The following is a 25,395-nucleotide window of genomic DNA, read 5'->3' on the forward strand; positions in this document are numbered from 1 at the left end:
AGATGTGAGATGGTTAAGGAGAAACCAGACCTTTCTTTGAGGCAGGTGACTTCCCAGTCATGACAAGCCTTGACTTGTTTATTGTCTTAGTCACCTCTCTTGGGTGAGAGGCCACTCTTTCTCCCCTCAACAGCTCTGACTTCTGCTGTCCAATATACCACGTTCTACTTCTTCTGTGTTGTAGTCTTGTTTTCTTTCTTTCTTCTTCTCTTCTGTCACTTCTGTCTTAGTGGACTAGGGCATTATACTTGCATTTGGAGTAGCATGCTGGACATCAAGTGCATTTGCTGAATTTTTAGCCTGTGTCTCTTCCACAGACCCCAAGGAAGTCGGCTGCACTCCATATAGCTTAGTGTGTGCTCTCAAGTAATGCTACTGCTTCCTGTCAGAGTGTGATTTCAAGCTTTTATCAGTACACTGTTAAGCTTTAGCACTTTTTCCAGAATTGATAGAGCCAATAGCATTTGGCTGCCTGTATTGCAGGCATTGCCACCCCTTTCCCCCGTGCCCTTAAAGTTGCTCTTACAGTGAAAATTTGGGTTCTAGAAATCCTCCCCTTAGGAAGATCTGCCTGCCTCTCACTCTCAAGTTCCTGCCTGTTGCTGTGTACACACACAGTAACTGATTGCTTGGTAACCCAGACCTGTTGGTTTAAAAGGTCCTAAGTCATTAGGCACTAGGTGACTTGCTACACTTGCAGCAGTTACTTTTTTCCAAAATAATAACTACAAAAAAGCTCAAAGGCCAATTTAGTATGTTGATACCCTTGCTATGTAGGAAACATCCTTTCTAGACACTCAAATGGATTTAGTCTCCAAACAGGGTCTTGTTGTTAAGAAGCCACTAGGAACATCTATGTCTAAGCAAGGAAACTCCTTTGATGTTGAAAAGCACCCTGTGGCTGCCTCCCCACTCTATCAAGCCCCAGAGCAGAGACTGAGAACTTTGTCTCCTCCTTGTCCTGCCATGACTGAGGGAGAAGGAAAAGTAGCACACTCGTGTCCTCCAGAGAAGAGGCGAAAAGCAGGAGTTGGAGCTATAATTGCTTCCAGATGAGTTCCTATTTTTCCAGCAGTCTCTGCTCTCAGCTCCTAGGTAGAGTGAGCATTTGTATGCATGAGCACTCTGTTACTTGGAGGAAGATGACTTTTTGTTCTATTTAGTTACATGTGTTACTTTTGCCTTTAGGTAGCTTGAGCACTGTTTTTCTGTGTATTCCCTGTGTGTGTGAGGGAGAGATGTGCGCGCACACGACCCGTGGCCGAGGTTATCGGGCGGTTACTGCCCCATCGCAGCCGAAGGTTGCCTCTGGTGAGGGATGGGCAGTTCTTGTGGGTGGTGCAGCTGTAACCAGAAGAGGCATGAAGTTCATGCCTGGGGATTTCTGCAACAAGCTATTTTTGTAAATAGTTCATAGGTAATGGACTCCTGTAATAATCACTCAGTACAGCAGAGCAATTAAGGACATACTTGGTTGTGTTGTTTGAATGAGAGCGTAGGTGTGGTTTCTTTTTTATATCTGTGTGTTTGTCTTTGGAAAAAATACAGTCTGTGGATCAAATATATTCTTAATTGATGTTGTTACTTTCTCTGCCCCTTCTGAGGTCATAGCAGTGCTTGGAACTTGCAAGAGTTGTCTGGTGAAGCTATTAGCTTTGTGAAAACTGATAGGTTTCTGGAAAGATCCTGTCTAGATGCACACAGAATGATTCTTCCAATCTGTCTGGGTTTTGAGAAGGGTCTTGGTCACTTGGCCATGGATTGACATTTCCTTTGTCTGTGGTACTTGGTGTGTGCAAGTAGCTTCACACAGTTCTGATGACCTTCCTGTAAGTGCAGATGTCCTGAAAACGACTTGGGCCTGAAGTCTGTAGGTGACAATCTTTTACTGACATCTCTTTTACTGAGCAGAGTCTTCTACTCTGTACCTACAGAATAAATATATATGTATTTAATATGGAATTACTGCTGGCAGTAGGATTTCCTGATCCTATAGCACTAGGAGGTGAAAAAGTCGTGGGTTTTGTTCTTCTTTACTTTTGCTATCTTAAATGAAGGTGAGTGTCAAGGAATAAAATTAACTTGCCAAGGTGACAAGAAGATTTAAGTTAAATTGTTTAGCTTAGATATATCTGTTCTCTTAGCATTTTAAGTAAAAACTGCTATAAACAGAAACAGAAGAAGCTTGGATCTAAGTGCTCTTCTGTATGAAAGTGTGTATAGTTTTTTCCATTGTAACAACACAACCAAGTTGAGTTTAAAACCCTTCTGTAACATAGCTTAATGGAACCATCTGGGGACATTTTTTTCCCCTTGTATTTTTCTGAGTAAGGGTTGAGTATTGAAGCATGCTTTGAAGAGCTATATAGAGAGAGTTCATTTTTTTAGGGCTTAGCTGGGGAGTATCTATCTCCTTTCAAGGTTGCAAGGAAGCTTCTTGAGCATTATGCCAGATTTCACACAAGTAACATGAACCACTCTTTTGAGAGATGCATGGGTTGGAAAAGTCAGATCTCCCAACATGACTCTTAATTTCAAAGGAGGCACATTTAGTAGTGACTCCCACATAGTTCAAATTTGACTGGTTGTGTTGATACATCTCTTGCAGTCCTAAGAGCAGTAGATGTGAACTGGTTTGTAACTTGTAGCAAAATGAGGATTCCAGACAAGAAACTTCAGGCTCGTATGAGGAAGTATTGTGTACTTCAGTCAGTTGCTGGTTTGGTTCTTCAGTAGTAGTGGGCTGCTTTCTGAGAAGAGCATTCCATCTACTTTGTTCTGGTTCTTGTTAGAAAAAGAAGTTTGACCCATGTCAGTGTGCTGGGGTTATAAAAATCAGGATATTCAGAGAAAATAGATAGTATCTCCTGATACCATCTACCTTTTACAACTCATTAAGTACAATACAATCTTATAATACTATCATGCATAATCCAGCAAGGCTTATCATACATGATCCAGCAAACAACTGAAATGTTCCTGATAGCTAGAAGGAAGAAAAAATGGATACCTTTGCCTTTTTACCAGTGAAGTGGAATGGATTCCATGGAATATACTAATAGGAATTGTTAAAGCATCTGTGTTAAAAACAAAAATTAAAATTATTAATAAAAAATTTGTAGTTGTTTGATAAGATAGTTGTAATGCCACATCATGTTTCAGAAGACAGCACTGCTGCATTGATAATAATCAGCTCATGTGCAATCCACATGAGCTGAAATATAAGATAATTTGCTTCACCTACCTGCACTGCATTTTTACAAAAACTTGATTTTAATTTCAAATTTTTCCCATCTGTACTAAATACTGAGGTTGAAGAATTCATAATCAGTTACTCTTTTCTCTGCCTTTTGTGCATTAACCTATGAAAGCAAATATTTCTCTTGTTCAGATGTTGCGAAGAAAATAGGAATTTTACAGATACTTGTCTAGCATTGTTTTTAATAGCTGAAGATCTGATGCTGTACTGACTGACAGCTAGGAACTGAATTCAGGGCATGTTTATGGATGTCTCTGGCTTCTGGCAACTTTTTGAATCCAGGCCTTAACATAGTCATATTAAATCATTATTATCACTTAAATCTGACTTTAGGTTCATTTTTACTAAATGTTTCAGAGAAAGGTGCCTCAGTCCTTTGTCATGTGTGAAGTGTTCTGTCCTTAACAAGAATGTATTCGTAATCACTTAGAATTCCAGATTGACTTCATCAGTAAAGCATCTGTATTTTCCCAAACAGCTCTTTTAATGTTAATATCTAAATATCGCATTAATACCTTGTTATAAAAAGTTTTTTCTATTGAAAAGGAAAATAAACTTTTTGACCCTCACCATTTCTGTAAGATAGTTCCAGACTGAGCTATTTGGGGAAATGTGGGGTTTTGGCTACCTAATTATTTAGAAAGCCATTTCACGTTCATTTAGTTTTCATGGTGTCCTAAAAATAGATATACAGAATAAATAAGAAAGCTGTGCTTGAAAGCAGACAGGGAAGAAGTAGCAAACTTTTGGTGAGATGGCATCTACTTTTATTTGACCTTTACTCCTAAGTTTGTACCTTTGTTCTTGGATTTGTTCATATCCTTCAGGGTAAATCACTGTGAAACATCTGAAATAAGTGTGACACAGGTGGAAGCAAATACTCCATTGAAGGTTTTGTATAAGATCAGAATTTAGTGTTTGAATTTCACACGGCTTGCAAGCAGTGACCATGTCCTGTGGTTTGTGACAAACCTGGCTGCTGTGCAGGCTGCCATGGAAAGAATAGCTTCAGACACAGAGCAGGGCAGATCCATGTGCTCTTGAGCTCCTTGGGCAGTTTTGTTTTTGTAAAGGCAAAGGGAACATTGAATTCTGGGTCATTTCCAGTTGTAATCAAACAACTGCTCCCCCAGCGCGTAGGAGTCCTGCCAATGTCAGTTTGGTTTGGTGCATGGAGATGTGGATAAAGCAATGTTTGTTGTGCTGCCCTCTCATCCAGTGCATTGGATTTCCGTCAGAAAAATCATTTGCTGACAATAAGTTGAATCAGCTGGCAATCACTGCACTGCAAAGGGAGGGGGGAGGAGGAGCAGAGTTCAATTAACCATGGAAATTTGTAGCTGAGGAGCATGAGGTGTTGTTTAAGATTAAACACAGGGAAGTAGCAAAGGAAATTTGTATAGGCAAAGGCTCCTTCCAGTCTCAGTCCTACAATAAGTTAAGTGTTCCTAGTTAATAATTGTGCCGAATTTAGGAGTCAACCATACTGCAGATCTAAATGCCATCCCTAAAGAGGGATGACCTACCCAGAGCTGTGCAGCCAAGATCTGAGCACTCCCCATCGTGTGGTATTAAACACCTCACGCTCCTTGAATAAACGCCCGTGTTCTTCACACACTGGAGCAGGTTCAGTATACTTGTACCTTTGGCCCTGTGCTGAGGGTGTTTATCTGAGAGAGGAACTGTTGTGACACAGTTTAGTTCATAAAATGAAGCTTGGAAGACAAAATAGCCTTCTTTGAGTCGAGTTGTAAGATAAGGGGGGGGAGGGAATAATTAGAGGATTGAAAGTCTATGTGCAATGAATTTTGCAAAGGTGAATCCCTGTCCCTTCTTCTTTGGCCACTGCAGTCCCCTGGGACGCTGTGCTTTAGAGCTATGAGTAAGCCTGTGTATTTGTGTGGAGGAGGATGAGAAGTTTCTGTGTTGTACTGCCAATCTGAACACTGTATTTTTTCTCACAAGTCATTCAGTAATATCCCAGAAGATATCATACTTGATCCTTTGTACTACTTTCTTAAAGAAGGTGCCAAGTTCAAGCTTGTTTTGGAGACGTTATTTGGAGATAGCTGGCTTGGCTTTTTGTAGTTTCTTGTTTAAGAACAGGTGATGTCCAGTGTTACATGGTGTTTCACACTTCAGAAGTTAGAAAGACAGAAGAGAGAAATGTTCTGTTTCCATTTTGTATTACTGGTTTAATTCCACCAGTCTTGATTTGATACTGCTGATGAGGATATTGCTGGCTTAGGCAATCGCAGTCTTCTCAGGATGTGTTACTCTTCTCTAAATTTTTTTCTTTCTGTTTTTTTTCCTGTTTCCACCATCATTGTCTTTCTTGTCTCAAGTAAAATACATATCACTCTTTCTGTGTGGCTGTTGTGTGAAAGATGAAGGCAAACTGGAGCACAGTTCTTTGTTGTCCCTGGAGGTGGCTTCCACACTTAAGCAACAAGTTCCTTTCCTGAATTTGTGAGTTCTTAAGTGGCCTTCCTGTAATCTGATTAATAAAGACAGTAATAACTTAAAGAAATTTGACTTGCTCTAGTTGTTGAAAATAGAGGGAAATGAGATTCCTAATGTTCTCAAGTATATAGTGTAGCAGTTTCTAAATCCCTGTGCTCTGCCAAAGCTATTTAATACAGCCAGGAACTGATCCAAAGCTTATGTCTGGATAAGTAAAAGAGAAAGCAAGTCTGCCATGTCAGGACAGGATGGTCATGTATTTTCCCTCGCTATGTGGATGTGAATCTGTAGAAGATATGCTTGGGTTTTGGTTTGCTTGTGCTTTTCGGGGTTTTCTTTTTGATGTAGTTGTTGGGTTTAGAGTTTTTTCTTATTTCTATTTTTAAGTAGATACAGGTTCTACTGTGTTTCTCAGAATCCTGTCATTGCAAGGTGTAATTTTAAACTTTAGGAACATGTCAGCAATTATTATAAATCAGTGAATTGAAATCAAACATAGCAAGTTTTAGCACTGGGGGATTTCAGTATGCAAAGCGAATACTAGCAGATAAATATTAAAGTGAACTATTTGGAAAAGTGTGTTGAAAGCATGTGAACTAGGTGTGAAGAACTTTCAACCTTTATCTAAGAAAGTATTTATGACTTCTTATTTGGTTTAATGTTCAGATCATCTTTTCTTTTGGTGCAATTTGACAAGATGGACTGTCAGAAAACATTAAGAACAGGAAATAAAGTGGAAAATTCTTTTGGGGGAAGGTGAGTTTTCAACAAGTTCGTTGGAATACCGTGGTTATGCAGCTTACAAATAAACAGAGTGTTCTAGTGCCTTTGGTTATAGAAACTGACCTGTGCCTTTTCCTTTTTTTTTGTTTTTAACCTGTACCTAAATTGTCATTGGGATGTTTTTGAGTGTTTTCATTTATGTGAGGAGGCACCCTAATGAGTGGGGAAATATTTCTTGAAGCATTTGCAGGTACCAGTGATATTTTGCTAGTTTGATCAAGCAAAATATGCCAAGCACAATGCCACTTTAGCTTGGATTTATACGAGGATCTATGTCAGTACAGTACCTCAAGATGAATTTTAATATTGTGATAGCTGTGTAGGGACCTGGTGGTTGTTTCTGATGCTTACTAGTACTAATGCTTCTGATGACAAAGGTGGCACTTGTTACAGATAATGAACTTGTACCCTGTGTAATTTAAAATCAAAACAAAACCAGACTATGTGACTAGATTGTTGTTGTTGTTATTGTAAGTGAGGAATTATGAACGGGTCAGATGATTCCTCCCCTCTTCACAATTGTAGGTTTTCTTGATAGCATGCCATGCATACCGGATCTTGTGTCTACAAATATGAGCTAATGTTTTAAGAACATGGCTTTGGAGAGTCATATTCCTCCATTGATGAAGTCAGCTTCACAAAACCTTTCTGTCCACTCCAGAGAGCAGAACTTAACTCATCTTAAGTCCTTTCTCTGGCTTGTAATGCAGGACAAGAAGACAGAGAGGATCAGTTTCTTGAAGATAAATAAAACGAAGATTGGTTAAGATGTTGAGTTTTTTTTTTTTCTTCAGTCTTAAAAGCAAAAGCAGCTAACAATTGCTACAAGTTTCTTTAGATGTGGAACTCCTGTGTAATCTTCTAGACAACTGGGTAATTTTGCCTTACATTGCTGAGCATAATTAAATATCACTTCCTGGTACAAGATTTTTTTGTGATTGAGTCCCATGCAGTTTTGATACAATCTCAGCACATGTGGTCTGTCATAAAGATGTCCTACTCTTTTTAATATATTGATTTGTTTTTTTCAACTTGTGATTCTAGTCAGTCTAGGTCTAGACTGCAAGAAATACTGCAAGGCATATGAGTTTAGAATATGCAAGGAGGTTAAGTATAACTAATGTGGAAATTATTTCGCTTTTAATAAGCTTTAATTAAATAGGAATACAGCTTAAATTGCTATTATTTGAAAATGTCTGAAATAGAAGCAAAAATGTGCAGCAGGTTTTTTCTGAAGCCAGATGGTATGTCAGTGTTAATAACCAATATATTTTAAATTATTTTTCATAGAGATTTGTCAGATTAAACAGTCTACTTCAAGATGCAATTCTTCTTGTTTATTTTCTTTTGTCTTTTTTAAATTGATTTTTCTATTATTACTTGTGTTAGTAAAATTATTTTATCAAATCTTGCCTTCCATTCATCTAACACCGTAGTTAGTTACATGTAGTTACAGATGTCATACTTTTCTCCAGTAAGAAGCAGAGGAGATGAACAAAAACTAATTTCTTTTTAATTTTCTAGCCTATCCTTCCTTCAGTCTATTCCATGCAGTTATTCCTGCTGCTTCTCAGTTTTTATTTCTTCTTTTCAAAGAAACTAGAACAGAGAAATATTGGAATTTAAGGAGGGACTCTAGAAAAGCGAGCTCCTGAAATTATTGAAACGGCCTTAGGGCTTGGCTGTTGTGGGCACAGCTCTTGCATCCTGGCAAGTGCTGAAAATAGCCTAGATTTAATGGCTTTTGTACATAATCATTGCCTGTCTTTCTACCATGGTGTGTTTATCCTGTCTGTGAGGGATGGTGGAGCTGTTTAGTTCATGTTTTGAAGTAGGACCTGTCCTTCTAGTTCTTCTGGTAAATAAAATCTGGTGTACTTCTAAAATAGCTAAAACGAAGGGCTTCTCTGTCTGTTGATCTATTTAATACATGAGTAAACTTGCTGCTTTGTGGGTCCTTGCTTTTAAGACCAGATACTGGAAGTTGCAAATGGATGCAAGCAAACTTAATTTACAAATTAAATGAAATTTTTAAGTCTGAATGAAGTTTGAGAAGAAGAATACAAAGTAGTTACACAATGAATTAGGAGTTGGTACATGTCAAGACATGAGAAACCAAAATAGATTGCCACTGTTGTCACAAGTATCACTCCTAATCTTCTATAATAGACTTGAAACTCTGTGTTTTCAGTCTGTCTGAAATAACTGATGTAATTAATATTTTGCTGAACTCATTTTTACCATGTTATCCAAAATGGTGTTCTACCACAAAAAGTGCACAGTGAAGTGTTCATTTACAAGTTATACTTTGTCTGATAGATTTTTGTTTCAGTGATGTGTCTTCTCTCTGATTTAGTAATTTGAATAATTTTAGTAATTTTAGTTAATTTATTTGGCATCTGCACTATCAAGGAAATGAATCATAGCTTTTTTTGTAGACAGGAGAAGGGGGAGAAAAAGTTAATACTATTTTTATTTTCCTGATTCTAGGGTCTACTTACAGTGTGCTGTCCATAATGCCTTCTGACTCTGAAAGCAGCAGTTCTCTGAGCAGCATTGGTGAGTAAAGCATTAATATAGGAACCTGATGAGTGTGTCTTTTGGAAACTGGGAGAACAACTTTTTAAGGTTGCCTCGGGGAAGGGTGGAGAGATATCCTGGTCATAAAATCAAAGAAGTTGAACTATAAGATGTAACCATCCATCTTCACCAGGAACAAGTGTACTTTTGTGCAGTGCAAGCTCAGCCTTTTCATGGCTGGCTGCAGTTCTTGCGTGTAAAATCTGTTACATTTGGATATATTAAATGATGTAACTATTCTTTGTGTTACTTAGTAAAATGATGTAAAAATGGCAACATTGTGTTTACACAAATCTGGAAGTATGAGAATATATTTAAGCGTGTGTGTGTATGTATTTATGTAGATGTGAAAATAGTGGTCAGAGTCAAAGGCATCATAGAAATTATAAATAATGTTAGCCAAGGCCATAGCCTTCTAAACCTTTGACAGTGGCTGCAAGCTTTAGCATTTTTTCCCTGTGTTCAATGAGTGGCTTCATTTTCTCTGTTTTTAAAATAATTGGGAAAGACAAAATACTTAGGAAAAAAATTGGAGGTATGAGAAACATTATTAGAGGTGTTTTGTCCACAAGATGCTCTTGGAGCAGCTCTGTTAACTGTCAGTTTTCCTCATCTTTACTTTTACAAATACCTTCTGTTGTGAAATCTGTGTAGAAGTCATTTGCCCTGGATAGGGAATGCAGGCTCTTGCATATTTCAAGTTCCAATGTTGTGTCAGGCATCTGTAGACTTCCCTGACAGCACCAGGCAAGTCAGTTGTCTTTTTAAGGATGTGAGTAGACATCTGTTGCAGTCATTGAGTTGAACTTTTAACTCCAGCAAGCAGGAACAAGATTTTAGGCCTGAATGAACTATTTACTGAAAATACTGGAAGCTGTGACATGTTAGTCTGATTTTAATCAAGACCACACTTGTGTGCCACTGCCTCAAGGAAGGGTAGATTTCATTTGCTGCAAGTAAATTTGGGACTGGAAATAGAAAGAAAAAAGTTCCTAAATTTTTAGGGCGATCAGAAAGGCACCTTCCAAAGAAGGTAGTCTAAAATAAAATCCAGTGAGTTTGTGGGATAATTGTGTGATGTGATGGCTGAGAAAGGAGAAATGCATGTGGTACTGTCTAGTTCCATGTTCTTCATTTTAAAAAGGAGTGGCACATTTAAATCTTAATTTTGTTTAATTTTTTTAATGTTACTTCCCACAACCTGTGTGTTGTTCATATTTTAGGATCCTGAAGTTCATACTGAATTTGGATCTATGCATTTGACAGAAGAGACTGTCCTCAGAATTAGTTTGTGTTTGGAGTCTGCAGTGATCAAAGTTGTTTTATGACTTGAAAATTAAGTGCCCTGCTATTAAACAAAAATTATGATCTGCTATTGTCCATAATTTTGTTTTTATCAAATTATTAATGAATGCTGGGTATTTAATATTTAAGAAATTAACAGCCAGGAGAATTCTTTGTTTGAAACTGTTTATTTTATGGTGTGATTATAGACTTGTTATTAATGAGTCTTATTTTTGCTCCAACTGTTTTCTCACCCTCATGTCTTGTTCTACAAGAGACAGTATTTTTTCTGATCCAATATCAATAGAAAAATTGCTTAATAACTGACATACACTAATAGGCATCTTTGCAAGTCACTTCAAAGATGATTTTAATACTGACGGATTTATTGAATGACAAACCATCATAACTAAATCTGCCTGCATGCCAGCTCCCCTAAGGCTTCATATGACTAGTTTGAATGGAATCCTAACAAATACTGAGGTGCTGTAGCATTTGAGGAATTTTGTATACATCTTGCCCCCCACTCTGACCCAATAATTTTCACAAGGGTAGTTCTGTGCAGTAGAAATAGTAAGTTTAAGCTATGAAATGAATGTATCAGTGAAAAGAGGTAAATATGTCATGGTTTGGAGATAGTGCAAGGTTTTGAATCTGTTCAGTTTGACATTGGTAGTTATATGTGCACACACATGTATATAAAGGAGTATTTTTAGTTCCCTGCTCACACAGACCTTCCTCACAGGAAAGGTAAGGGATCTATTTTATTATAGCTGTGTTCAAAACACTGGTTTAAAATTAATACCTTGATTCTGTTTGTTGAGTAGCTCAGAAACAGATGGGCACATTTGACTTTTTAGGGGAAATGCAAAAGGTTTTGGGGCCACTAAGTATACCCAGATAAATCTTCAGATAATTACGCCTGGCAGTGTCTAATTAGGAGAGCTAATACCATCTTTCATATGTAGTCTTTAGACTCCATATTTCATAAATGTAACTAGAGACTCATATGTACATGTGCTTCTTCTTTTCTTCCCAAGCCTTAATTACCCTAGCTATTGTTAGAGATGGTTCTGCTGCCAGCATTTTTAATTGCATGATCTTTTTCTGAAATACTTCCACGTAAGTCAGGAAGTTGTGAAATGGAGGTGCTGCTATACATTTTACAGCTATCCTGGGTTTGAGTTAATTTATGAAGCTGTGGTATGTAACAATGGGCTTATTTTCCAGAAAAAGACTATGATCTATGAATTAATCTTAAATAGAACTAAGGTTGTTATTAGAAGATGATAGTTCTGAGAACTTGGGCTCAGTCTCAGTCCAATAAATAAAGCCTAGTGTTAGTATTTTGAAAGGAGGAGAGAGATAAGACTATATCTTTTGATCACTTTATAAACCCATGGTGTACCCAAGTCTTGGGTGTATTTGCAGTTCTGATTCTCTCATTGAAAGCCAAGAGTGCAATCAGCATGGAGAGCAGCAGCACAGATGAATGAGCAGTTATCCAGCAGTTTCTGTGTGGGGAACAAATGGATATTTTTGAGTTCTCTCAATCTTCACTAATGTCAATATAAAAGCAGAGCAAAGAGTGATGCAATTTGCATAATGTGACTCAGAGATAAGCTTAGGGCTAGTCTATTCTGAGTACTGTGTTGTCATCCAAGCTTTTTTTCTCTTTCCCTGCCTCTGTGGGGCTTGCAGAGCATGAGAGAAGCAAGAATCAACTTCCATCCTCATGTGCATGTGATAGCATAAGCAGTTGAGTGGAAGCCACTTTCCCCCTGTGTAATGGCAGGTTAGCGGTCTTGAAGAAGAAACTCTGCCTTTTTATTCATTTGTATCTGTATGTAAATAAAAATGCTGAGTGACAGCAGGTTTTTCTTGTGTATTTTCTTCATTGTTCAAAATTAATTTAGATGGCAATATTTTTTTTTTCTGCTTTTGCTTTCCTCCATTTCTTCCTGATGTTTTAATAAAATTCATGCTGTGCGTGTAAAACAGGTGGTTTTGGTGGTATGGTGAGCAAATATTCACAGTTTATTTCCATAAGAGGTACCATATAAACTGCTGTAATGGTGTAATACCAGCACTGGCTGTCAGCCCCAGCTTTGTCCCCTCGAAGGAACAAATCAGCATTAAATTGTCATGGTCTTCCTCTGTATATCCTTTCCCTTTGTTCTTGGTCAATGACAAAGATTTTTGTGTGTAAATAAAAGCATCCTTCATCTGCCCACTCCCTGTGACCAGCAAACTCTCTGAACAGAACTATAGTCCTGTGTCTCTGACATCAGAACAATTATTTATGGAGATTCAGTGCCTGTCGTGCCAAGCACGGAACAACAGTGTCACTTAGGAACTGGATAGAAACCAGTAACACAGCTCTGTGTGACAGTTCCTGGCAAGTCTCCACTTGACCAGTCATGATAACAGAGAGGAACAGAACAAAAAATCAAGACACCTTTAAAAAAAAAAAAGATTTTAAAAAGTGTCAGTTTGTATAGTGCACTTAATAATTTGACATTTGATGCCATGACAGGATTATGGTTTCTAGAATCAAGCCATTTTTCACCTATCCTAGTACCATAATGAAGCTTCAGAGTTTTTCTTTAGTGCTTTAAAAATATTTTTTTCCTCCTGTCCTCAATGCACAGCTGTTTGAGTTTTGTTCTGCTTTGGTTTTAGGAAATGTTTTTTAATGGAACACAGCAGCTTGCATGCAGGTGACAGGCTGTGACTGTTAAAAACTATTTTAATAATAAAAACTATTCTGGAGGATCTTCCCAGAGAGGCATTGCATACTCTTGCATTCTTGTAAAGTATACTGAGTTCCTAATTAGATGAATTTTGGAATGGAAAAGACCTTCTGTCTTTTCACATGTATAAATTTCTTCTTTCCACTGCCGGACCTCTTTGCATTGTTTTGATTACAGCTGTCAATCTTGTAGCCTCTTCATTCCACATTGCATATTAGCACATTTTCCTTTTAACAGACTATTACTTTTCTAGCTGTTCAGTTCTTTGCAAATGCTATCTCGTCTTTTTCATCAAGAGTGCTTCTTCTTACTCTTCTCAGTTCATATCACTGTGCTTCATTTTGCTGGGGGAGCTTACATAGATATAGGGCTTTGTGATATAGGGGTCTGAGGCTATATATCATGTTGCAAATTGTAGGATAGATTGTGATACGAACAGTGCAATGGGGAAGAAGGTAAGGAAGTAGAAATGTATTTTTAGGCTGATGGGGATTTTGAGGTTTATATGAATTTTCACTCTCAGAAGGAGGTGAGGCTTTCTGTTCCAGAGTAGATGTAGATTGTTATGGGGATTAAGCTGATTATGAAGCTTGGGTTGGAGGGACATTAAAGATCATCTAGTTAGATGCCCCTTGCCATGGACAGCAGTCTGTAATGAGCACCACCACTGGCTCTACAGTTTTATGCCTTTCCTTGCAGCCATCAGGTGGTCATATGGTCTGTCTGCACCAACTTGTCCAACTTTGACTTCAACTGACAGTATTTCTTTGCTTAACACTTGTTTAGCTTATCAGCCTGACAGCCTATTTACAAATCAGTTTTTTTCACTAATTGCATTTCTAGTTGCTTAATCTGAGAGCCTTAATTCTTACTCCAAAACAAACATTCCTACCCTCCCATCAGATTCCTTCCCAACAATGTTAGTCTTTCACCCCTCATTTCCATGTTGGCCATTTTGACAAGCGTCCTTTCATGTTGTTGTGATTTCAGTTTATTGCTTCATACTTTCTACAGCTGCATGTAACAAAGTAATTGTTTTCACGATTTACAGGAACGGTTCAGTTGCAGGTGTGGCTTATGATGCTCTTTTAGTCTAAAATAAACACTCTATCCTTGTCTGAAAGAGTTATTTATTTTCTCTGAAAACCTATGGTAGTCTCTTGTTGTATTTCTTGCCTTTTTTTTTTCTGACACAAAGTTCACATTTGCTAAAGACATTCAACAGTTAACACCAAGGAAAAAGTGACAGCATTACACTTGCTGAAGGGCCATAAATGAGTAAGGAGAGCTACTAGGGACACTACCAGGACACCACATCATACTCCTGTTCTGTACAGCAGTAATTACCTTTGATGTTCTGCCTCCTCACCCATCCCTCTTTCTGTTCAGAAGTCGTTTTCCTGTAATACTTGCTCTCAATGACTGAATTAAAACTCTTCATCTAGATTTATTTCCTTTGTCGTAAACTACCCATTTAGTTTGCTGGAAAGAAGACTTTCAACTTGGAAATTAACACTTCCACACCCTTAAAGTAAATTTCACTCTCTGGTTTTACTGTTTGCAAATCATGTAACTGTCTCTAGGATTGAGCCTTAATTTCTAGGTGATTTTTAGTGTGCTTATTAATTAACATCTCCTAATAATAAGCATTATGAATAGCTTTAGTGTGTTTTTGATGTGTTCTTCCACGTTGGTTTTCAGGCAGCTACAGTCTGATATTAGTCATGCACAAGGTTCTCTCAACTTCTTTCTCTTCAAAGGTACTTTAGAGTACTCCATGGACATAATGCCCTGTTTTTAAGAAAAGCAACATAACAATAAAAAGGTTGACTTTATTCATTTATCCTGATGGAGTCTTGAAGAAGGGACAGTTTGGTTTTTGTAGTGAGGGAACCACTAATAATAGAGCTGACCACTTCTTGGTATTTTGCTTGTTCTAGTATCTTATTAACATTTTGCAGCTCCATGTAGGAATTTTTTAAGATTTGGTTGGTCTGCAATGATTTGAATGGAAATAGTGTATGTGAATACCCATCTTCTGCACTCCAGACAGCACCTCTGGAGCATGGTGTCTTTCACTGCTCCTTGAGACTCATTATCAGTCTGTGCATTTAGAAAGTCCTTTTGGTGAGTGTGGTTTTCTTTTGGAGCTGTGAAGTTGATGTGGTGAGTGATCACAACTCCTACAGAGGCAGATGTCAAGGATGGAGTGCTGGAGGAGTCTCATCCCCTTGGTTGGTGTGCAGCTGGTGCCCCTTGTCACTGTCCCCTTTGGGTTCAGTGTGGACTCTTCAGTGTGGGTTATACTTGCAGTACACAGCTTGAAGCCTGACAAAGGTGGGATTGGAGCCAGGGAGCTCCTGTAAATTCAAACCCAGAAACTTCAGCTGTACATGCCTTGGTCATGGTAACAGATTTTACTGTCAGTTGTATTTCAGCTCAGCAAAATTCTGCAAGGACTTCTCAAACTGATGTGTCTGCCTTTCCCCCACTGCCCCCATCTCTGCTCTTTTTTAGTATTAGGTTGCAGATTTTTTTTCATGTTGACTTTTCTGGAACCATTCTTCAGTTCTTTCCATAGTCTTAAACTTACTGAGGCTGAAAGTTTATTTTAGATGCTGCTGGCTTTGTTGAGGTTTTTATAGTCTGAATTAGAACTATATACTGAAATGCTACCCATCCTTTTTCCTTGCATGTCATATGATTGTCACTGCTTTCATAATCTATTAGGTTTTCTGTCTGTCAGATGAAACTGTTTCTACAGTTCATTATTTTACTTTTCATTTTTCTTTCCTTAATGTACTGCTGCTTGTTTTTTCTGAAGTTGTATTTGCCTGCATGCAATTCTGTTCTGTGCTCTCTGCTGTTCCATGATCACTTCAAAAGGTACATCTGAAGAAAGGTATCTAAATGATAACTAGAAAGTAATTTAGATTGTAAACCCTTTTCTAGTGCTCATAAATTATTGAAAGAAAGTAAATATTTTAGAATGCAATTTTCCTACATCAGACCTAAGTCTTTACTCTCAGTACCTTAGCTTGGGGAGAAACCCTGTTGATCATGCTTTGCAATACTTCTTGCAAGTATTTTTTAGCACTTTCTATCATGATTTACAAGACCATGAAGAAATAATATCCTGAATATCTCTCTTCATTTTCTTTTTTCATGAAAGAAAACAAATGAAAAAGGCTTGACTGTACAATGAGTAATCTCCTGTTTGTTTTCAAGCAGGAAGGAGCACAAATTTATGAGTTTAACAAAAATCATTGTAAAATTAAGGCTTTCTGTTAGCTTGTGACAGGTTGCCTTCTGAATTAGTTGAATCTGTCGTACAAGTTTATTTCTCAAAGACTGAGGAGTTTATTATAACTCAAAATATGTTAATGATATTTCTTAAAATTGGCTGTTTATGCATTGGTACCCATTTTCTTATCTCAGCCTACTTATTTGGCATTATGGTACACTTTGGTCAGGTTAAGTTTTTCATCCCTGTTTCTGTTAAAATGTTCTCTTATTCTTCAAAAAATATGCTGCCCCTTCCCCACATATGAAGTTAACTTCTGAAGCTGTAGTTTCTGTGTGGATATATCATCTCTTCAGTCATTGTTGATTAATCATCAAGAGTTCTGTTCAGTATATGCTACAGTAATGGATCTCCGTGGTTTCTGTGGAGTCCAGCATTTGGGCTATAATAGGGAAGATATGATTGCTCCAGCTTCTGTTTTTAAGGCTTTTCTTTTATACAACCTGTGATGGAAATCCTGCAAAATCTCACTTTGGATGAAGTCAGTGCACAGTCAGGACTTACTGTGCTGCATTGTGGGTGAAGTGTGTTCTCTCCACAGCACACATCCCTGCTGCCAGCTGCTCCAGGACTTGGTTGGTGAGTGCTGCTCACCTGGAGGCTGGCCAGGGTGTGACTTCCAGAGAGTAGAGTCTCAGAACCCAAGTGCAGCTTGTGTCAGGAATGAGTTGTGAGGCTCATGGAAGCAGATGAATGAGTTACACTTGGCAGGACATGCAGTAAATGCCTTTTCAGAAATCCAGGTTGTCTGAGAAAGGAGGTGAGTTACTGAAAGGTGACATAATTTGGATAATGGAGATTTAGCCTTCAGGCTTGTGCATTTTAAGATCTGTGTGACGGGTTGAAGTACAAAAAGGAAGTACTTTCGTGTAAAATATGCAGTCAGATGGAAAAAGAATATGAAGCTGGAAGCTCAGGTCACTTTCCTTCTGCTGCATCAAGATGTCTGATGCAATAAAAGGATTTTAGCATTCAGCTCTAAAAGCTCCTTTAAAAGAAACCAAGACTGGAATTTTTCTGGTGAAAAAGGATTTTACTGAATGTGTGTGCTTATTTTTTAAGCATTCAGAAATCTGATTTAAGTTTTACAAGACCTTTTGTACAACTGTTGAAAATGGAAGCCTGTCAGGAAATAAGGCAGAGGTGAATTTTGAGTCTCCTTCTAAGGGTAGGAGTGGGAAGAACTGCATTATATTGATCTGTGTTTTTACAGAGCTTAAGAGGTGTACATCTTGTGGCTGATATTTTGTGTCAAAAATATCATTGCATTAGAGAGGAAAATATCTGTTGATGTACTTGTAAAAATTGACAAGTTAATGAGAAATAACCTCTTTTGGTACTAAGACAAATGGTTTCATAATTATGAAAAAAGCTTCTTTCCTAAGGCTAATTAGCCCATCTTTTTTTAAAGCAGACTTTTCTTTCTTGGCACAGTTTTGGGACTGTGCACAAATGTTCTTGCCTGAAGAAGATTGTCACTTGGCTGCTGTTAAAGCTGTCAGGGGAGGCTGAGGAGCAGAGGTAGATCTCTGGCCTGCTTTTATTGTGCTTAAAGATCCCCAGAGCAGCCACTGGGTGCCTGTCTATGTCTTGTGTAGCAGACATTGTCCATGGGACTGCTGCTGGGTTAGCAGTGATAGTAGTGATGGACATTGTTCCTCCAGTGCCCTTTCCTCCCTGGACAGCACAGCAGCCTTCCTGATGAATTTCCTCCTTCCTCTTGACCTCTTGCATCCTGTTCATCTGTTTTGCTTGCAAACAGCCCCAGGATGACATAAGCTTTTGAATCTCTCTGTAAGGATGAGAAGGGGATTTTTTCCATGTTACACATCCTCTGGTGTGTCAGCTCAAGCAAGATGATGTGGAGGTTGCTGCTGAATTTATCAAAGACCATGCAGATTCTCAGTACCTGAATTTGATTTGTCTGCCTTTACCTTTTAGATTGGGCACATCAATGAAAAAGGAATTTCATAAACAAACTCTTTCAAATGAATACCTGTTCTGCATTTTCTTACTTTATTCTCTATATCCCCTGTATCATGTGTATTATTACTGGTTTCTTGCCATAGAAATGTGTAGAATATTTCTCATCTAAAAGAAAGGATAGCTTCATTTTGGAAGTGAAAATCCTTAGTCCTTATGGATGAAGGGGCTTTGTCTGGATGCAGGAATGAAACAAAGTAGTAAGAAAAGCAGCCTGCATTGAGAATTCTTCAGAGTGATGTGAGTTTTGTCTTTTTCCAGAATGCACCTTCTTTCTGCCATTTTTTTATTTTTTCAGTTTGCTGTTAGTGTGTTTGCATACATTATTAGGCAATAGTTAGATTACAAAGAACAGCCTGTGCTCATAAATTCTCATTACAGTAGCAGCTGGAAGGTATAAAACCAGCGATCCTGTTATTGTAGATGCTGTACATATGATAGTCCTGACACTGCAGTTATTTTGGTGTGGGAACTTCAAAGGCACAGGTAGTTTTGCTGAAAAGTTGGAGGGGGTTTTTACATTATGCAGTACCTTCATGAACTGGATTTAGGGATAAAAAGCCAGTCCTTGCAATTCATTAGCATTTGATCCAGTGAAATAATTTTGAGTTTCTTTCTTTGAAAAGACAGTGAGTAGAGAACATTTTTTTTCTATTCTGTTGTTGCTTAATTAAGTAAAAAAAGGCCTAATAAAGCTACGTCTTGACAAGTTAATACATACGTCAGCAACTTGTTTGAGTTCAATAATTTTGCAAACCATTTCTGACATTTCTCTTTCGGGTAGAAAATAATTGCCTGTATATGTTTAAGCCTTTAACTTTCAGATCTGTGACCTGTATCTTTGAGTCTGCTCTCATGTGTCTGAGAGATACATGAGCAAAACTACATTTACAACTTAATTTTAAATGAGCAGAACTAAAATTAGAATCGAATTACTTGTCAGCAGTTGTTAGGACGTGTGATATACCAGACTCTCTTCTCTTGGGAAGGAGACAACCTTGTGCTCTCACAGTTGTCTGAGAGGACAGTAGCCATCACTGTTCAACTCTGATTTTAGGAAAGCTGAGAATTAAAAAGGCCCACAAAACACTTTAAAGTACGACTGCCCCTCAGAGGAAATTTCGTGTGTGGTCCAGTTGCAGTGATTGTAATGTGCTTGTGTTACTCAGTGTTGTTAAAAATTAAGCCCAGTTTTCATGAGTTGTTGTTAAGTGAAGTCCTTAACTTCACATACTAGACTGAGAAATTGTGAACTATGAAGACATAGAATTGCATTAAAAGTAAGTGTTTTCTGTAGCCTATGGCAAAGTGGTATTTCTGTGCTGCTAGAAAAAGAAAGAGGAGAAGAGCCCCTGTGCTGTAGCAGTTTCTTTGCTATCTCTGGAATAAGTTGATATGGGTCAATTTTACTGGTTTTGGGGGGTTTTTTAAAGGATGGGGGTTGTTCTTTATTTCAAATAATTTCTGTCAGTATGTCCATTTCTGAGGTCTTTGCAATTGTTACTGCTAACTTGCCTTGCCTTTTAAGCCTCTTGTAAGTTCCTGAGTTAGCAAGGAACCTACCCATGCAAACTGAACTCACAACACAGGGCCTTTCTGCTAGCATGGGATCCGACTGGAGTTATTCTTCTTTGAGCTCACTGGTGAGAACTTAGATGAGTTACTTCATTTTTGGACAGGATTCTGCAGACAGAAAGATAGGATTTTTTTAACATTAGTGTTCACTTCTTTAATGAAGTTGTATTGTTCTTTTGAAGCGTTTGCTCACTGCCAGTATTTCTCCCTTCATCAGGTACAACGGGTAAAGCATCATCTCCACCCCCCGTGATAGACACGAGACAGATGAGTGAGAAGCTGGAGACGATTTTATATCAGCTGCGCCAGGTGACTCGAGAGAGGGACGAGCTGCGCAAGCAACTTGCACTTTCATCTCCTGGCTCAACCTTCGATGACTGCAGGTAAACAGGGAGGAAATGCAGCATTTGCATTTCGGCTTTAGTAGTGTTTTCAAGTGCCTTGGCACCTGCTTGCCTGGAAAGCATTAAGGAGCTTGCAGTGTGTACATGTTGCTTATAACCTCCTTGCATCCTGGTGAAGTGGCTGCATCCACGTTTCAGAGCTTCCTCTTGAGTGCCTATCCCACTTTGTCCAGCAATTTTTCTGTGGGACTGAGGGGAGAAAGTTTCATCTCTATTTGAGAAAAGAAAGCAACAAAGTTGCTTAGGCTTCATGGGCTTTCTTGTAGGAAGAGAAAAAGGACAGTGGATGAAGTATTTGGTGTTTTGAAAACAGGAGTGAAGAAAGGGAAATAGCTCAGAATACTTGGCTGGAGAACAGAAATGAGGAGAGGAAAAAAATCTCAGCTATCCCTATGCTCCTGCAAAGAGAGAGGTTTGGATTTCTGCTGAGTGGAGTAAGTGTTTTTTAGAAGATCAGCTTTCTGGTATACATATGTTGGGGAATTTGTAGCAGAAATATGTTGAGAATAAGGAATTCTCCTCCATTGAACATGCTTTTTAAGTCATTTAACAGCCAGCAGGCTTGTCAAGCTCATTCTAATTTGGGGCCTCACGTTATGAGGAAGACAGTAGTCCAAGTATGAATTAATTATAAAGAAAGGTTTTATTGGTTAGGCAATAGAATTAGTTTATTTTGAATGGTTAAGGATCTGCTAATGTTTAAATGTGTCTGGGTACACTGAGCACTTTTTGCCTGTACATGTAGAGAACCTTGGAAAAAAATTGTGTGTCACTGAATCTGAAATAAGAGCAAAGAACAAATTTTCTGGGAGGTGTTGCCATCCTGTGTAACTTTTCTTTACTTTAATGTTGTTGTTGCTTGTTACTTAATCAGCTGTGTCTGTATGCGGTCAGGTGGTTAATTAGATTTTTTGTCTGTATGAGAAGGTTAAGATTTGAACCAGTGAACTGGCATAGAGAGAATCTGGAGCTTTTATCAACTCGGTAGCTTCTCATCTTAATGCCCCCTTCCTCCCTCCTTGAGTTCTGAGGGCTCCTTTAAGAGCATCATCTTCTTTGTAACCATCTCAAAGCATTGTGGGGATGGGAAAGGAAAAGATTGTCAAATGTCAACATCTTCTGCTCAGCTTCCAGTTAGTTAAATAGAAGGATTTCTTCTTTGAAGTTACTGGAGCTTAGGCATAGAGGATTTTATAGCTCACAATAATCTTCTGCATAATCCAGGATGCTATTAATAAAGTTCTGATGAGCTGTCCTCTAGCCTGCCCTAGTTTTCCTTTCTCAAATCAATCCTTTACTTTCAGTGTAGGATTTGTATGTTGTATAAAACATGAATGTTTACAGCTTCCAGAACAACCCATCAAAGTAAACCTTGTATTTGGGCAGTCCCTGGACAGTACGTATTAGATGGAGAATGCTGGCTTCCAAACAATCAAACATTTCAAGAGTGGGAAATGAATGAAGATTATTTGTGACATACTTTTTCTTCAGTGTAAAAGCAACTACTGCTCCCATCTGCATACACATTTCTGTTTTTTGAAATCTTACTGGTATTTGTTTTACTTTTTGAATTCTTTCCTCTTATAAAACTAATCTTCATCCTTCCAGGAGTCCAAGCTCACTTGGTTAAATGTTAATACTGAAGTGTGAAAGCTGAGAGATGATGATGTGGGTGGTGACTTTTACTACCCTGGCTTTATTTTCCTGGCTGTGTGTGCTGCTGTAACTATGGCTGTACCAAAGACAGGTGGTGCAGAGGCAGACCTTGGCACGTCACCTTGGGTGCTTCACAATAGCTCACAGCACATTTGCAGTCTGGACTGTGCTGGCTGAGGAGGTTGCAAAACAGAGAGCTGTTTTCCAAAGCAAATGTTGACTAAGTCTAGAGCAGTGGCAGAGGTGCCAGAGCCGTGGATTGTGATGTGCTGAATCAGATCAGCATGTGCCATCCTGCTGGCCAGGAGGAGGATTGCTCATGCTGTGCCTGTGGATTGACAGTGACTGTATGTGTGCATGTGTGCTGGAGATTAGGTGAAGGTTGGACCAAGTAATTTAGCATGCTCAAGTTGCACTTTATGGACTTAAACCTGCTGTTATTACTCACATAATAGTAACAGTAGAAGAGAACCACAACACCAATGAATTCCCTGAAAATTGTTTCAGAAGAGACTGTTTTGTGTGCTATCTATAATAATTGTTGCAGTTACATTAGTAAATGATAGCTCCTTAGAAGGTGTTAGGTAGGATTGCCCACAAAATTGGACCTGTGGTTGGCATTAGCTTTTATGTGAGCATCAGATGTATGTAAATGTCAGTCTCGCTGTGGCCTTGTTTTACAGCCAGGGTAATTCCACTATAGCATGAAGGATTTTGGGCCTTTGACACTAGCATTTTAAATTTTGTTAATGTTTGAACAAGAGCTTCCAAAGTAGTAACTGATACTTGTCCTTCATTGAAATTGTAACTTTTAGTATTTTGTGGGGCATTTTAGCATAAAATTCTGGTGCTCTTTCTTAAACAAGAGTCAGCCACTACATGCAGTTGAATTGACTGTTGTCTTGCAGCAGTTTTCATTTTTCTCACCAATATTTCTTCTTCTCACCAATATTTCTTCTCTTATTCCTGTTTTTCTTGCTGAGACATAAAGCCTTGGAACAGCAGTGTGGAACATATGGCCTAGGATATCCATGTGGTTTTTATTTCTTGTATGTGGGGTAGAATGCAGAATGTTGTTGGTGGCGTTGTTGGTCTTTCCTTGCTGTGTAGGTTGGCTAACTTGTGTAGTTACCTTCATGGTCTCCATATGTTCATAGGTGGTTTGTTGGGTTGTTAATGTTGGTTTGGGTGTTGGTTGGTTGGTTTTGGTTGTGGATTTTTGTTTGGTTGGTTTTTTTTAAAAATAATGTCAGTGTTACTTCAACAACACATGAAACACGCATGATGGATGTTAGACTTGTAGAACAAGTTTCATCATAGCTTTCGGACTGGCCTAATAGTTTTATATGGACATCAACAGTTAATAGGTTGCAGTAAGCTTAATGTCACAGCTGAGAGTAAAACTGTACTCCAATTAATGCTGTCATTTAAGACTGTGGTGGACAGATGGTATTTCTTTTCAATAATTTCACCCTGAGGTCTAATTTAAATCAATAACTTGGGTTTTAGTGATTCTGTCAAGGGTGTAAACATTTCAAATCAAGTTTAACTTATGCTAACTACATATGTATTTTAAAAGAATAACCCTTCACTAGTTGCATTGATATCTGTAATACTGTGTGAGTAACGTACTGTTTTTGATACCCATCAAGAATGAATCTAAAAATACCATAAAAGACACCCCTGTAGGCAAGACTTGAACATTTGATTGCTTTATGTGATTTTGGATTTTAATTGTTCGTAAAGTTTTTAATCAAGGAAGGAGTTTTTGTTTTGTTTTTCCCCAGAAGCACTTCTCTAGAGAAAGGAGAAAAGGAGGAATTACATTTGAAGGCCTCACTATTCAGCAACCCATATGCAACTGAGTTGCCAAAAAGTACCTTATATCATACGCACATCTCCAGAAAATCTGTGAACCAGATGTGGCTGGCATTTCTTTTTTTAGGTTTTAGTTTTTTATTATTATTATTTTTCTAACAACTGTTACCACTTCAGTAGTGCAAAACCACTTTCATTTTGATTCAATTGCCAGCTGCATTTCAGTTCCAGAATCCATGTTGCTGGTTTTTGTATGAGGCAAAGAAAATTCCGATTGCTTTTCAGGCTGTGCTTACAGAGAAGCCATTTGGAGGAGCTTGAGGTTTGAGGGCGGAAGAGTGATCTGTGCAGCAATGGAGCAAATCTGATATGAGAACAAGCAGAGTTGAATTAGAAAGCAATTGTTTTCTTTTGGAGGCATTAGTTTCCTCTTTTGATGGTTTGCTTGGTTTTTTTTCTCATTGCCTGTGGGGTTATAGGAGACTCGGGAGATGATACAGGGACAGATGTCAGAAGCTTCATTTTGAAACTAGAAAATTCAATGGTTTGAAAAATTCTGTGACTGTACAGAGGAGGAACAATTCAATTCAGAGTCTCTTAGAAGCTTAGTGCTACAAAGCAAGAAGATATAATCCTGCTAATTTAGTTTCTAGTGTTTATACAAATCTAACTAATTCTAATCCACAAAAAAGGTGTCATGTACAAGTACTGTACATTCTAGACATAATCTATGCTGTCAATTGCTTGACCATGTAGATTGTCTTAGAAAATTGCTCTCCCAATCATCCTAAAGAAATTTGAGCAAAAAAAAAATTTTTATAGATTTTGGCATTTATTTTGAAAAATGCGTGTTGGAGATTATATTGTGTTGGAGATTTCTAATAACCCAAATTTTGTTAAAATAATTATCTTACAGAAATGTGTGGTAGACACTGACATATTTTCACATTGTTTATAGTAGCTTAAAATAATATGGTAGCACACAAACAGGTGTGTAATTCAGCACAATGACTTTGTCAAACTCTGCCAGCACAGATGTGTGTGTTTGATATTCCACTGGAAGTCTTTGTCTCAAGTCTAACTGTCCTTCCTAGGGAGTTAAAGACAGGTCCTCTAGATGCTGCCTTTGGGAAGCTTTGTTTAGCCCAGGTCTCCATTCATGCCCAGCTGACTTTGGCAGCCTCTTCCAGCCCTGCCCTCCCTGCAGGTCCGGGCTTTGTCACTGCCACTTGAATGTGGCAGCCCAAGGAAGCCAAGTGTGCTGTGATGGACTCGTTCTTGTACCAGTGCAAGTTCTGTTCTGTGCTGGTGTTGCTGCTCACAGGAGAGGAACATGCACTATTTTTTGCCATGTTAGTGATAATTAGCATCATCCCATTATGGGATGTTACATTGCAATATAAAATTAATGTAAGTTCAAGTCACTGACTTTTTATTAGTGGCTCCATCTTAAAGGGAATTGGTCAATGTGTAAATTAATGCATGTTATAACCTAAGTGTCAACAGTTGTGTGATAACACTTTTACTGGATAA

At 38.2% G+C, this 25,395-nt stretch overlaps 1 protein-coding gene across 4 annotated transcripts in view; it reads left to right on the plus strand.

The window, feature by feature from the left end:
• Positions 1 to 25,395, plus strand: part of DLG5 (discs large MAGUK scaffold protein 5) — a 97,093-nt gene that overhangs the window by 26,488 nt on the left and 45,210 nt on the right. For all 4 annotated transcript variants that reach the window (XM_071438802.1, XM_071438804.1, XM_071438803.1 and 1 more), the window contains exons 2-3: positions 8,996 to 9,064; positions 20,202 to 20,367. In XM_071438802.1, the coding sequence (XP_071294903.1) occupies positions 8,996 to 9,064; positions 20,202 to 20,367 (235 nt within the window). The remainder of the gene's footprint in view (positions 1 to 8,995; positions 9,065 to 20,201; positions 20,368 to 25,395) is intronic.

Source organism: Agelaius tricolor, unplaced genomic scaffold (assembly GCF_023055355.1).
Source record: "Agelaius tricolor isolate 1412-34295 unplaced genomic scaffold, bAgeTri1.0.p SCAF_13, whole genome shotgun sequence".
Lineage (NCBI taxonomy): Eukaryota > Metazoa > Chordata > Aves > Passeriformes > Icteridae > Agelaius > Agelaius tricolor.